The sequence below is a fragment of the Hesperophylax consimilis genome, chromosome 21, assembly GCF_061612785.1.
Source record: "Hesperophylax consimilis isolate HC1 chromosome 21, BYU_Hcon_1.0, whole genome shotgun sequence".
In the NCBI taxonomy this organism is placed as follows: Eukaryota; Metazoa; Arthropoda; class Insecta; order Trichoptera; family Limnephilidae; genus Hesperophylax; species Hesperophylax consimilis.
Window position 1 is genome coordinate 26,211,879 of NC_142856.1, and position 14,314 is coordinate 26,226,192.

At 34.8% G+C, this 14,314-nt stretch overlaps 1 protein-coding gene across 4 annotated transcripts in view; it reads right to left on the reverse strand.

Annotated features, from left to right (window-relative positions):
* Synd (protein kinase C and casein kinase substrate in neurons protein Synd) overlaps window positions 1-14,314 on the reverse strand; it is a 258,095-nt gene that overhangs the window by 5,685 nt on the left and 238,096 nt on the right. For 2 of the 4 annotated variants that reach the window (XM_089644715.1, XM_089644714.1), the window contains 4 exons: window positions 7,694-7,920; window positions 7,004-7,124; window positions 2,233-2,340; window positions 1,779-1,820 (listed from right to left, as the gene is read on the reverse strand). In XM_089644715.1, coding sequence (XP_089500841.1) covers window positions 1,779-1,820; window positions 2,233-2,340; window positions 7,004-7,124; window positions 7,694-7,920 — 498 coding nt within the window. The remainder of the gene's footprint in view (window positions 1-1,778; window positions 1,821-2,232; window positions 2,341-7,003; window positions 7,125-7,693; window positions 7,921-14,314) is intronic. The other 2 variants (XM_089644716.1, XM_089644717.1) reach the window with 2 other exon arrangements.

The following is a 14,314-nucleotide window of genomic DNA, read 5'->3' on the forward strand; positions in this document are numbered from 1 at the left end:
GCTGTCAAATATTTTTCTAGATTAGAATATGTTTTGAGAAGTCTCAGGCAATACTTCAAATTAGTCAAATCATCACATGAAGGTGCACATTGACCTAGTCTATTTGAGAAAAACTTTTGAGAGAAATTTTTTTTTTTTAAAAACTAAAAATCTTTATAAATATAAATGTTTGTTTATTCAAAATCTTAAATCTCCGAAAGTTCTTAACCAATTGCTTTGAAATTTTGACACAACATTACATTTGAATACGCGTATGTTTTTATATACCTATATAAAAACATGCGTATATTATATAAATGTCACCTATGAGAGGTAAAAACATGGTTTTTTGAAAAACAGTGCCATCTGTTGGACGTAAAAGCAACAGGCGCTATTGTTTCTCTATCTACACAGACAGACTGAGCCACAGCAAAGCGAGGCAGTGTACAGCTAGTACAAAATAAATACAAACTGTAAAGATTGTAAAACATATTTTTATCTTCTCACACAAGAGACTTTACTTATTTACTAGGGCTAGTTTTATGGCGACAATAAACTGTGTTCCGGGTAATTTAAACAATAAACCCAACTAGTTCTGCTGTGTATCTATTTGAATTTCACTTTTGTTTTTGGGAATGAATGAATGAATGCAAATCTTGAAAGCGGAAATTAGCCCACTTCCCGAAATCCGATTGAGCTGAAACGCGGCTAATAAGACTCGTTGTCGATAGACAGGGTTTTCCAATAAGAGGTTTTATTTTGATATTCAATCGTAAAAGATCAATGGTTTCGTTGATTGTGTGGCACGTAGCGCCGTCTTGTTGAAAGTAAACGTTGTCCAGATCAATACGATCCAATTCCGGCCATAAAAAATCATCAATCATCTCTCGATAGTGCAATCCATTCACCGTAACTGTTGCTCCAGCCTCATTTTCGAAAAAGTAAGGTCCAATGACTCCGCCGGACCATAAACCGCACCAAACAGTCACACGTTGAGGATAGAGCGGCTTTTCAACAATAACTATTGGGTTTTCCGAGACCCAGATGTGACAATTTTGCTTGTTGACGTAGCCACCGAGGTGGAAATGGGCCTCATCACTCAAGATGATTTGCATTTGATTCACTCAAGTGAATTTTAATAATTTCAATGCGTTGTTGAAGCGTGTATCGTTCCATTTTTATTAATGGCGTAGTTTCTACTTGTCAAATGTCAAAAAATGACAGCTTAAAAAGTAACATCTACCGAAATAGCGGGCTATTCAAAATAACACCTCTTATTGGAAAACCCTGTACACATATACATTCTATCAACTTTTGGTTGATTTGATTGAGCAGTTAATTTAATAAATAAATGTCGATCCTACCCGATCGGCATTTGGCTCGATTGGTAGAGTTGTCGACTCCAATTCCTGGGTAGGATGGTTCAATCCTCACAGAAGAAATTACCCCCAGATTAGTCAAATCTCAAACATAGTTTATCTACACTTATAGAATAAAGATAGGAAAGACAGAATCTACAAATTAAGTAAAGATTGTTAGTAGGTTAAAAGCCGTTCCCAACACCGCATTTAGCAAGAATGTTTATTTGAATATGTAATTAAATATTAGATCATTTGACAGAGTGTTTGTAAAGATATCGGTAAACATTAATTTAACGTGAAATGTAATAAACTGACATGTGTCTGATTTTAATAAAACAAGTTGCAATATGAAGATTACAAAAATGGAAAATGTGCTCATTGAATTAAGAAACATGATGGAAAGCATGAAGTGACGAGAAATGTAGGACAATAGCAAACCTTAGTTTTCCTCAAAGTGTAGACACCGACATCTTGGGCACTCTATAAATGCAAGTGAAATGCAAAAAATAAAAAAACCATGCAAATACAATAAGGTCAAATTAATAAATATGTAGTTGATTAATTTGCAAGCAAAGCGTTGCAAAAATAAAATCGCAAAGCATTATTAATGAGTTAAGTCAACTAAAAATAATAATAAAATCAACATAAAACTAGAATAATTTAAGATAAATATTTAAATTAAAATTAAATTCATCTATTTAAAACATAGAGAATCCACCACATCGCACATTTTAGGTTTTGCCATTTTGTTAAGATGATTCAGATGCTCAAAGTGATTTCTACAGCATCCAATTTACCTTGAACTGAATCAACTAGAATGGTTAATAAAATAAAAGACATCTCTAAATAGTTAAATAATAACGATTATTATAATTATAGTAAAGTTCATTACATGCAAGTCCTCTCCAACTGGTCGTTGGTTGATCAGGGTAATGGGTCCCGCTGGTAAGCTTTCCTTGGACTTTCCTTTGGCAATGTCTCGGAACTCCTCCGTGTATTCCTATTGGCCGACACTTCCACCAATAGCGGATGATCCATGGATTGTTAGTGGCGTTTCAACACGTTATTGTCACACGGCGGATTCCATTAGCATTGGTCAGAAAGCAATTTTACAACAGATGACAAACAGAATATAAAAACGATGTTATTATTGTTTACACAGATGTTCATTAATTCGGTTTGTCCAATTGGTTGTTTGGTTGGGTTTATTGTGATGGTGATGATGAATCCGATGTTTTCGAAGTAGGAGCAAAATAAAACACAGGCGGCGAAAAGGCGTCAACATAAAAAAAAGAAAAACAAAAAAGAATAAATTTATGTAAACATGCTTCAAATTATGAAATTGCTCTATGATTTAATTAAATTACTTGCTAATCAAAAATATCACACACATAACACAAATCAATAAAGTTTAACCTCAATTTATGTATTTACAACAGTCATAAAATGGCAAATTTGCAAAAAGGATTCACTTGTTGCACCATCGTTTAATGAATTAACATGTTTTTGCAGACTTGTATTTTGTTTTTCTATTAAAGGATACTGACTGCTGCAGTTAACTGTCTTATGTTATACAATAATTATTGTAGATTTTACAACTTTATTTGTGGCTATTGTTAAATGTCAAAACTAGTGTGAATGGCATCCTTACGCAACAAGTATATTTCATTTTAAATTAAGAATAATTTTACCGTGTACATTTATTTTTGGGGTATTATGCCGTGCTACGCTACCTCCTTTTTGTCCAACATTTTGAACATAAAGAATATTTTATTAAAATTTACAATTCCCTATCATTTGGTTGAGCCATTTGTATAAAGAGTCATTCCTGTGTTTCTACTGTGCGTTGGTTTGCTGGTACCTACTACATGATAAACCTAATTTACCTAACTGTGTTTAGTAGTGGACCATTTTGTAAAAGATGTGCAACTTACTTTAAAAGTGTGCGCGATTGTGCCCCGACTTGAAGAATGAACTATTAAAACTATTATCCATTAACCAATACCTTATACACCTCTCTACGAAGTTTTCTATGAAACATAAACAGTATAATTCTAATTCTACTCTAACGACCATCAAGCACTAAGGAAGACAATACAATTGAAGTAAAAAATATTCACATAATCCAAAATTTGTCATGTTTTAAAGGTCGGTCGGGGTAAATTCTTAGGGGCAATTTCATCAATTCAAACTATTTCATTTTAATCAATTTAAAAAATGTTAAAAGTTCCATCCAGTGTACCAAAATTACCATTTTCCATGGACTGGGTGAAAAAATTTTCTATCGAGGCACTGCTTTGATGCATTTGCCCCATGACTACTCATTTACCATAACCAACCTTACAAAATGATTCTATCAAGTTAGACAAACTTTTAACAAATAAAAAAAAGGGATATGGTTAATATGCGCACTTAAAAAAAAAAACCACTTTTATCAGTTAGATAATAATGAGAAGTTAGTAATTCAGATTCCAAAAATGTTAAATAATGCATTTAAATAGTTATTTCGTTAAAATTAAAAATCTATTGTTCACTTGACGGCCTAAAAAACTATTTTAACATTATAATTTCAAAACATGACATGAAGAAAAGATTTATTTATACGCCTAAAATACATGATGCAATGTACATAGGAGAATATTTTTATTATAAAGAAATAATAACAGTATGTTGATGTAAATTATCATTTTTTTTTTAAGAAATAGCTATTAAAATGCACTATTTTCCATTTCGGTTACTGAAATAGTTGTTTCTCCTTGTTATCGAACTGATACAAAGTGTTTTTAAAATAAAAGTGCTTATTAACCGAGTCCCAATTTTCGGAATATTTACTTTTTTTTTTTCTCAAATCAGTCATAATTATCACAGACAAATTTGATAAAAATATCCTGGACTTGATTGGATATCACAGCTTTTCGACATGACGAATTTCAATTCAATGTAAACAAAATAAAATTCAATGTATAACTCCACAACTAATGTGTTAATATGTAAGGAAGAAATGTGACTACTACGACAGGAAGAATCAAACATGCAGAATAAATTTTTAAAAAAATCATAAAATTAAAGAAGAGTACCTCCCCGATTGCAACTCATCTGAGATTCTTTGGTAGCTAGTGTTTGGTTTTGTTGTTGCAAAGTAATTGCCATTCCCCTGACTGAATCAGTGGCGGTGAGTTGAGGTGACAGTACGAGGACGAAAACACTGAATGTGAAGACACGCAACAGATAATAAATCACACTGAAGATAAGACGAGACACAATATCATGAAGACGAGTTGTCAGTAGTGTGTTAGGACGGAACCATGATGAACGGATGTGACAGAAACATGGATTCATTTGTAGAGAATGGATTGAAATTTAAAAAAAGGTAAAGCAGCACGAAATTTAGCCAAACTGTCATTGCTATTGTCATTGCCAAAATTTTGCACCCATTGAAAATAGCAGTGCTTTAGTGCACATTTTGAAAACCAAGTCATCAAGTGAACTTTTTGAAAAAAAAGGATTTTCTGCTGAGTGACCCATTTAAAACCCTGTGGCTGAATGCCATATTTTTGGACAAAACAGTGGCTGAATGTTGCATCTTTCGATAAAACAGTAGCTTAATGCCGTATATTTGGATAAAACTGTGGCTGAATGTTGCATCTTTCGATAAAAAAGTAGCTTAATGCCGTATATTTGGATAAAACAGTGGCTGAATGTTGCATCTTTCGATAAAACTGTAACTTAATGCCGTATCTTTGGGCGAAACGGTGGCTGAATGCCGTATTTTTTGAGAAATCGGTGACTGAATGCCCCCATACCTTAAAAATAATAGCTAAGTTACAACTGGTGAAAATCAATCCATTCTTTATAAATTAAACCATGGACAAAACGAACAGAACGCCTCTAAGTAAAGCTGAAACATTTGTTGTGCTGCATTTTAGTTTATTTTTCATTCTGTGTGCGGTCGTACCAAGAAACCACTGTCCAAGCCGGCAGAGATGGAGCTGACAGACGGCGCTACTCTAGTAGCCCAGCGGTGGTCTCCCTCCCTCGCAGGCTTGTGCCTGGTGGGGAGCGAGAGGGATGGCAGCGCGTAGCGAGCATTGTCCACAAAATTGGCCGTCCGAGAAGGAAGTTGCTGGGTCCCCCTCCAACAACACGTGTAGCACTTCTCGGGGTCTTTTTCTTCGTCGGATTCAATGCCATCATCATCTCTCAGCGATGGGGGCTTCAAAAATTACATTTACTGAACCTATTAAGCTCCTTTTAATGAATGACAAGCATCGAGAACTGATGAGTTCTAATAATTCTTAACAGTCTGATTGAGAGATTGATGATGATTACCTGATTATGTTTTTCAACGATCAAATGGAAAGCTGGTGAGTATTTCTGATTCTCAGCAGATAAACAATAGAAATGATTGAGACATTTTTAACTTTTATAAGTACATAAATACTATTGACTCAGGTTATACACCTGTTTTGAATATAAAAAAATCGATATAAGAAAGCATGGAGAATTTCCCTACATAAAATAAAGCAAATGGAATGAGTTCTAATAACTATCAACAGTCAAATTGAGAAACTGATGAGTTCTAATAACTATCAACAGCCAAATTGAGAAACTGATGAGTTCTAATAACTATCAACAGCCAAATTGAGAAACTGATGAGTTCTAATAACTATCAACAGCCAAATTGAGAAACTGATGAGTTCTAATAACTATCAACAGCCAAATTGAGAAACTGATGAGTTCTAAAATTCTCAATAGTCAAAATGAGAAAGTGATGATCACCAATGTTTCTTAACGATTAAATGGAATACTGCTAAGTATTTCTGATTCTCAGCAGGTAAACAAAAGAAATGATTGACACATTTTAACATTTATAAATAAATACTATTCAAGAAAATACTATTACTCATAGGTTGTAGACCGGCTTCGAATACAAAAACAAACAAAAAGTACGATAATATAAGAGCATTTATAGAATTTCACAAAAGGTATCAAATGGGATTAATGTAATTTAAAGATATTAATAAGATAACAATTGAAATTCTCAAGAGAATTTGAGACAGAATATTGTACAAAATGAATATAGGAAATAAAGATTGAAGAGGAACATAGAAGTAGCGATGAATGAATGTGCAGTGGATGAAAAAATTACAAAACAGCGAAATGAAATTCTTTGTTTCTGTAACGTATCTGTTGTCAATCTCTCGTTTCTTCTCTTTCGTGTTTGTACCCAGTACTGGAACCCGCTTTCAAAACTAATATAGCGTGTAATAAATCTAACATTTTATGTAATAATTACCTACTCGTAAAAGCTTGCCGCATAAAAAACCACTGCAGATCCAGCAAATTCACATCACAATCAAAAGGAGTTGTTAGAAACCATCAATTATTATTTATGACAAAATGCTAACTCCATGCGCTCAGATATCACCTCATTAGTTTTGACACTTCAGAAAAACCGCAAAAAACACAAATCAAAAGAAATCATAAAACAAATTAATCAAATCAACAGTTTTTTAAATAATAAAAGTGATTTGTGCACATGCCATGGACAACACAAACAATAATACATAGAATCATTATTGTTACCATGCCAGATTTAAAGATGGCGGATTCATAAAACAATATGGTGACAACTGTCATTACGTTAATGGCGGGTGACATACCTCAAATTGCGGCCAGGCCATGGCCATGTTTACTCCGTGGTTATTCGACCACCACTTCAAGTCTTTCTGGTGGTCCGCATTCGTTATCGTGCTGTGGAATTCATCATATATTTGGGGTAATCTGCAATAAAATAACAAAAGAAATCTTTAGTAATTGTAGGTAAGTAAACTTATTAAATCCTAGAAGAAGTTTGGGGCTTTTCCTAAGAATAACTTATTGTTATAAAAATTTTAAAATGTGAAACAAAAAAATTTTGCGTTCTGTTCTTGTCTTTTGATAGATAAATAAATATTTAAAAGCTCCACAGCCCATGATGCAAAAGATGTTGCGAGTTACAAACAGTTGAGGTTGAAATTCCAGAAATGACTCCAGAGTTCTCCATTCTGAGATCAAAGGCATGATAATGTTTCTTTTTTGTGTTATGGCTAAGGCCTAGTACACACAAAGCGCTCTTGAACAAAATGCACATTTGGAAATACGCGGTCAACGAGTGTCCTAAAGAAATTAAAATATTTTAAGTGCAATTTCTACACAGACATAAGTTATGGATTGTCGACAAGGTGGTTTATTTAGTGAATCATTATGTCATTTGTCAGCAGTACATTGTGTTTTGCCGTCGTTGCACTTTTTGCTCATTGAATTGAATTGCATATTGCCGACGCGGGTTGATTACAAGTATCGGTACTCACACTGGGTCCTGGCTGACGTTGAGGCACTTGTGCACGGAGAAGAGCAGCTGTTTGAAGAAGACGAGGCGCTGCGCCTCCATGGTTTGGCAGCGCTCGAACACCACGCCCATGTCCTCCATGTAGCGCGCGTTGTATCCCTCAATCTCCTTCAGCGCCGCCTCGTACTTCTCCCGCCAGCGAGCCGCATCCTCTCGGCTCTTTGTTACCCTCTCTTGCATCTTCTTCACCTGGAACAGAACACAAACATTGACAACAATCATCAGAACAATTTCTTGTTGAAAAACTGGAAGGATGCTGGTTAGCAGTCCAGCAGATCGAGATGGATATTTATAGCTTATTTTATAGTTTCTTATTTAAGTCTTCAAATTTTCGTCATGTTTATATATTTAATTCATATGTTTACACTAGACTTCATACAAAATAACTATGTTCCATTGGTCACCATGAAACAGGCAGCCGCCTAGTGTGGAGATTTAATATATATATAATATGTATTTATTGATAAATAAAAAATAGTACTGAATTTCTCCTAAGTTCGGAACTAAGTGCAATACTATTTTTCACAATAATTCTATAGGAAAAGGAAAATGCAGGATCCAGATTTACTTTCAGGAATATTAAATTAATTTGAAAAATAAGTCTGAATACTCGAAAAAAAAAACGAATTGTAGACACTGATAGGGTCACTAAAATTATAGGATGTTTACAGGTCACAAAGGAAGTGGCTATTATAACTTGCGGTAGTGGTCAAATAACAAACAAAAACATGGTGGTCCTTTCACAGAATTTGAACATTTCATCAAACTTCGAAATTCATTTTCAAGTTGTTATTATTTCGGTTCTGTGAAGCAACTGGCCTGTTATGATAACAGAACTTGAATAGAACTTTCACAGAACTTGAAAACTTGAATTGTTAAAATTCTGTTTAAAAAGTGGTGCTTAGTGTATAGGTATATAAATTAAGATAGTGTTACATTCATTTGGAAATGAGGGGAAACTAGTCCACAGTGTTATTTACAGAATTGAACGATAGCAAACAAAATGGACGTACTGACCAGATAGATAAACATAAAAAACCATATGCCTACACAATAGTCTTGCGAATGGAAAAGAACTCACCACACACATTAATACACAAAAAAGCCACATCTTAAAAAACACATGTAAACACATATGATGTTGGCAAAACAAAAAATGCCGTTCATAAACAGATGCTTCTTAATCACACACACTGTAGCTTACTTCAAAAAGGGCCGATGTCATTTTTTCGATACATATTTTTTTGTGATTTGGTCTGAAAATTGGGTTATCTTCCGAATTCTAAAAGAAACTTTCGATTTTGAGAAAAGATTTTTAGATTTTCGGAGGCCAATGTTGAAATAGAAAAGAAAGTTTTTTTACTATAATATATCTATTTTTTATTTTGTTTAACCGATGATTGAACCTTCCCCCCGGGGACTCGAGTTAACCGCGGTAACAACTGAATGAAATCCGGATTGGGTAAGACCTACATTTATTTCGTATATTAACTACGGGAATGTCTTCAATTTTCGAGAAATGCATATACGTCCGCGTGCGTATGCGTGATTGCCACCAATGTTGATAAAATACATTGTCATCGAATTGGGAAGTGGGTTAATTTCCACTTCCAAGGTTTGCATTAATTCATTCACGAAAACAAATGTGGAATTCAAATAGATGTATTTAAAATTCACTTTGCTTAATGAAAACTAACAAACTCTAACCAGGCCACATGAATTAAAAAAAAAACTGACATTGGCCCTTTCAGAAGCAAGCCACAGAATTATTTCACGAAAATACAAAACTTCTAGTAATGGTACTTGACTAACCTCGTTTTAAACAAGATTAAAATTACCCACAGAAAAAAAAGTATTACAAAAACAAAAATTAATAGAATAAGGTAAATTATGTTCGAATATACAGGGTTTTCCAATAAGAGTTGTTATTTTGAATAGCCCGCTATTTCGGTAGATGTTACTTTTGAAGCTGTCATTTTTTGACATTTGACAAGTAGAAACTACGCCATTAATAAAAATGGAAAGATACACGCTTCAACAACGCATTGAAATTATTAAAATTCACTTGAGTGAATCAAATGCAAATCATCTTGAGTGATGAGGCCCATTTCCACCTCGATGGTTTCGCCAACAAGCAAAATTGTCGCATCTGGGGCTCGGAAAACCCAAAAGTTATTGTTGAAAAGCCTCTCTATCCTCAACGTGTGACTGTTTGGTGCGGTTTATGGTCCGGCGGAGTTATTGGACCTTACTTTTTCGAAAATGAGGCTTGAGCAACAGTTACGGTGAATGGATTGCGCTATCGAGAGATGATTAATGATTTTTTATGGCCGGAATTGGATGGTATTGATCTGGACAACGTTTACTTTCAACAAGACGGCGCTACGTGCCACACAAGCAACGAAACCATTGATCTTTTACGATTGAATATCAAAATAACACCTCTTATTGGAAAACCCTGTACCTATTAGCATATCTATGCTTTTTTAGGACCAATTTGTTTTATACAAAAAGCCCGAAGATATCAATCTAGTTAGAGGTTTATTTATGGTGTTATTACATCTGTAAATAGTGTTAAACAAAGTCGCTATCCGGGTCTGTATGTTCGCTTAGTTCTTCTAAACTACGCAACGGATTTTGATAGGGGTTTCACTATACGGTTTATATATATGTATAAAGCAGAAAAAGGTCGATTTTACAAGTCGTAAAAAATATTTTCGGGCACAATATTCACAAGCTCAAAAGCATTCACAATCCCGAGTAACTCCGGGTACACATCAGCTAGTAATATAATAATTTAACACAGAGGTAAGTATAATATTTTACAGCGCAGCTTTTCTGTATTATGCGGAAATTCATATTTAGCGAGCATAAATTTATTAGAAACTGGAATTTTATATTTAATTATAAGTTCCAGGAAATATGTTAAAATACGTCTCTAATTAATATTCTAACAATACATCTCTAAAGAATATCTATTACCTATTACAAATTCAATAATCAGCGACATGTTTATAAAATTATTCACATTCTATTCCTAAGTGGCTGAGTGCACAGTTCAATAATAATATTATAGAAAATGCACTTGCTCGATGATGCGATTGTATTGAAATTATTATGCATTAATGCAACGCTAATAATGATGATCCAATGATGACCTCCAGGCCACGAAATAAACATGCGATCATAATAACAAACAGTCACGATGAAAGAACGACAGCCAGAACATTACAGTAACTAGGTATGTACGTAATTGGAACTTTATTTCGCAATTTTAATTTAACTTTGGCTAAGAAAATAATATGAATAAATTGGACGAGAATGACTAGGATCATACTACATACGGTTGTTATAAAGTTACTCCCGGATAGAGTACGGGTTCCGTGTTCGTTAACGTCACTCCCGGATAGAGTATGGGTCCCGAGTTCTCTAACGTTACTCCCGGATAGAGTACAGGTTCCGAGTTCTATAACGTTACTCCCGGACAGAGTACGGGTCCCGGGTTCTATAACGATAACGATATAACTTCCGGATAGATTACGGGTTCCGAATTCTATAAAGTCACTCCCGGACAGAGTACCGGTTCCGTGTTCTATAACGTTACTCCCGGATAGATTACGGGTTCTGTGTTCCATAACGTGACTCCCGGATACAGTGCGGTTCCCGAGTTCTATAACGTTACTCCCGGATAGAGCACGGGTTCCGAGTTCTGTAACGTGACTCCGGGATAGAGTGGGGGTTCCGTGTTCTATAACGTTACTCCCGGATAGAGTACGGGTTCTGTGTTCCATAACGTGACTCCCGGATATAGTGCGGTTCCCGAGTTCTATAACGTTACTCCCGGATAGAGCACGGGTCCCGAATTCTGTAACGTGACGACTCCCGGATAGAGCACGGGTCCCGAATTCTGTAACGTGACGACTCCCGGATAGAGTGCGGGTCCCGGGTTCTAGTTTTTTAGTAGTTGAGTCTATAGGGTACAAACCACGAAACATAAATTTTTACATACACAGAAGATAATATTATAATCGATTAAATCAGTTTATTTCAATTTTAGTTGATATTTTTCCGAGTTGTATTGCATTCTCTACAGTGCATTTGTAAATGTAAAGTAGTGAAGGTAAATAATAATGATCTGTTTGTATGCACAACTGCATGAAAAGATTAGATGCGCAGATTGTTATTTCACATGCATGACACCTTGTATTGGAGATAGGTCATGGAAACGATTAATTAATTCTGTAATGGCGAGTGATCACACATAATACTTAACACTTTTCAATTATGTGATTCTAATACCGAAGAAAATGCTGCGGGGGAAAAGGTAATTCTGATCAAATCTGTTTGAATAGGTTCGTTTAAAATTTAGAGTGTGCTAAAGGAATTTCATATTAAAAAGAAATAAAAAAGTTAGGTTAAATTAGATTTTTTTTAAACCAGTAGATGTAATGTGTAATTCTGTACGTGTGTAATTTTGACAGTGCAATAATATTAGATTGCGTGATAACTCAGGATAGTGGCAATTCAACATACTGTTGAAAAGTAGTTTCCATGATAACTCTACACAATGACAAATCAACACACCTTTAAAAAGTGATATAAGCCATGAAAAAAAAATTAACCTTTAAACATAATCTACGTAATCTAGTTTATATTTCATTACTTTTCATAACTTTTTATCACTTTTTAAAGGTGTGTTGATTTGTCTTTTTGATGAGTTATCCGGTCACCTGAGAAGTCATCGTGATGAAAAAAAAACTGTCTTATAAACCCAACCTAACGTAACCTAGTTTTATTTCATTAATTTTCATGACTTTATATCACTTTTCATGACTTTATATCACTTTACATGACTTTATATCACTTTACATGACTTTATATCACTTTACACGACTTTATATCACTTTACATGACTTTATATCACTTTACATGACTTTATATCACTTTTAATGACTTATTACTATTAAAGTGTGTTTAATTGCCTGCGTTGCCCTGTTCCCGTAATACGGTATGATGTACCTAAATATGACTTTAATGCATGTGTGTCCTTGTAAAATAATGTACCAGCCACGAATTTTTTTTGTGAGTATTTCCTTTGTTCCGAGTAGAGAGAAAAGAGCTTTTGAGACGTCGCTGTGAAATGACGTTTAAGTGTTGTGACCCAGTTCCGTAAGAAAATTCACTTCCCGCAGCGACCGGGAAACTTTGTGACGTGTTGGGAAAGTCGCGGTTTCCTAGAACCGCAAGCTTTTGTTTACGTTCTCTCACAGAGTTTCCCAAACTTATTATAATATGGTTTACCACTCCTTTTCAAAGATACTTTTCTTAAGCGCACCCCTCTTATTTTTTAATGTGTATTTATTGTCAAGACCTGCCATAGTACACTCGTTTAAAATATGCATTTGCATTGGAAAATATCGATGTATAGCTTTCACGTGGGGGGGATGGGGTTCCACCCTAAGACGAAGGAGAGCAGGAACGATCCTGGGGGGAGCAAGAGGGAAATGGGGATTGGAAATTGATAAAAGAGATGGTGCAAATAATATTGCTGTATTTTCCAGGAATGTAATATATTTTCTACGTTACACTGATACCGATTGGGGGACGGGTTTAATGCTTTCACCCCACTTAAATACGTCTTTGATTATACATATTATAGTAAATAAAAAACTGTTGAAAGATAGTTCAGTCGACGAAATTTATGTTGTGTGTCACGCCACCCCAGCATCCCCGAAGAGGCATAATTTGGGCACTTAGGCACTTTGGAAATTCTCTAACCAGAATTAAATCCTTATAACATTATTCTAGTAAAACAAATAATATTACGTAAGGTTCGGTTTTAAAAATGATTAGGTACGAATGATAAGTAAAAAATACTACTTAACCCAAAGTTTGCAAAATGTACACGTATTACAAACGACTACCAAAATACGCGGTACGCGAAAGAACTGTGATCTCATTTTATTCGAATTTTAATTGCATCAAAAAATGCTCGAAAAAAACGAGCATCAGGTCAAACGCGAATAATTATTATTACGTAACCGCATATTTATATTTGCGGCTATTCCCATTTTAAAAGAACCACTAAAATAAACAAACAATATTATTTGCCCGTAACGGCATCGCCGCCGAACATTTGCATGAGATTCGCCATCATTATTAACATTATTTGACGATTCGTCAACCGGAAAATGACGGTATCTGTATTCAGTGTGGAGATGGAGATGACTCCTCTGTTCTGTAGTTCTGTTGGCCTGGTACTTCTGTAATATAATAGAATGACTGCGTGTGTTCATTTGCCCCGCGGAACGAATGTCTTTTTTGTTGAACATTATCCGCATCTCTTGTATTCCCTGCATGGCTGCGTGTATTGTTACTGTTACACAGTCAATGAGATAAACGGAGATCTGATGATAATCATAATCAGTCACAAAGCGTTTAATCTTACAAGTTGTGGTAGCGTCCCTAAACGTTTTACTTGGTTCTGTTGCGGACAAGTGACAAGTATAATAATAATAATAATTAAGTACTAACCATCTCAGTTAATAAACGAACTTCGCCAAATAGACGTGTTGTCAGTATT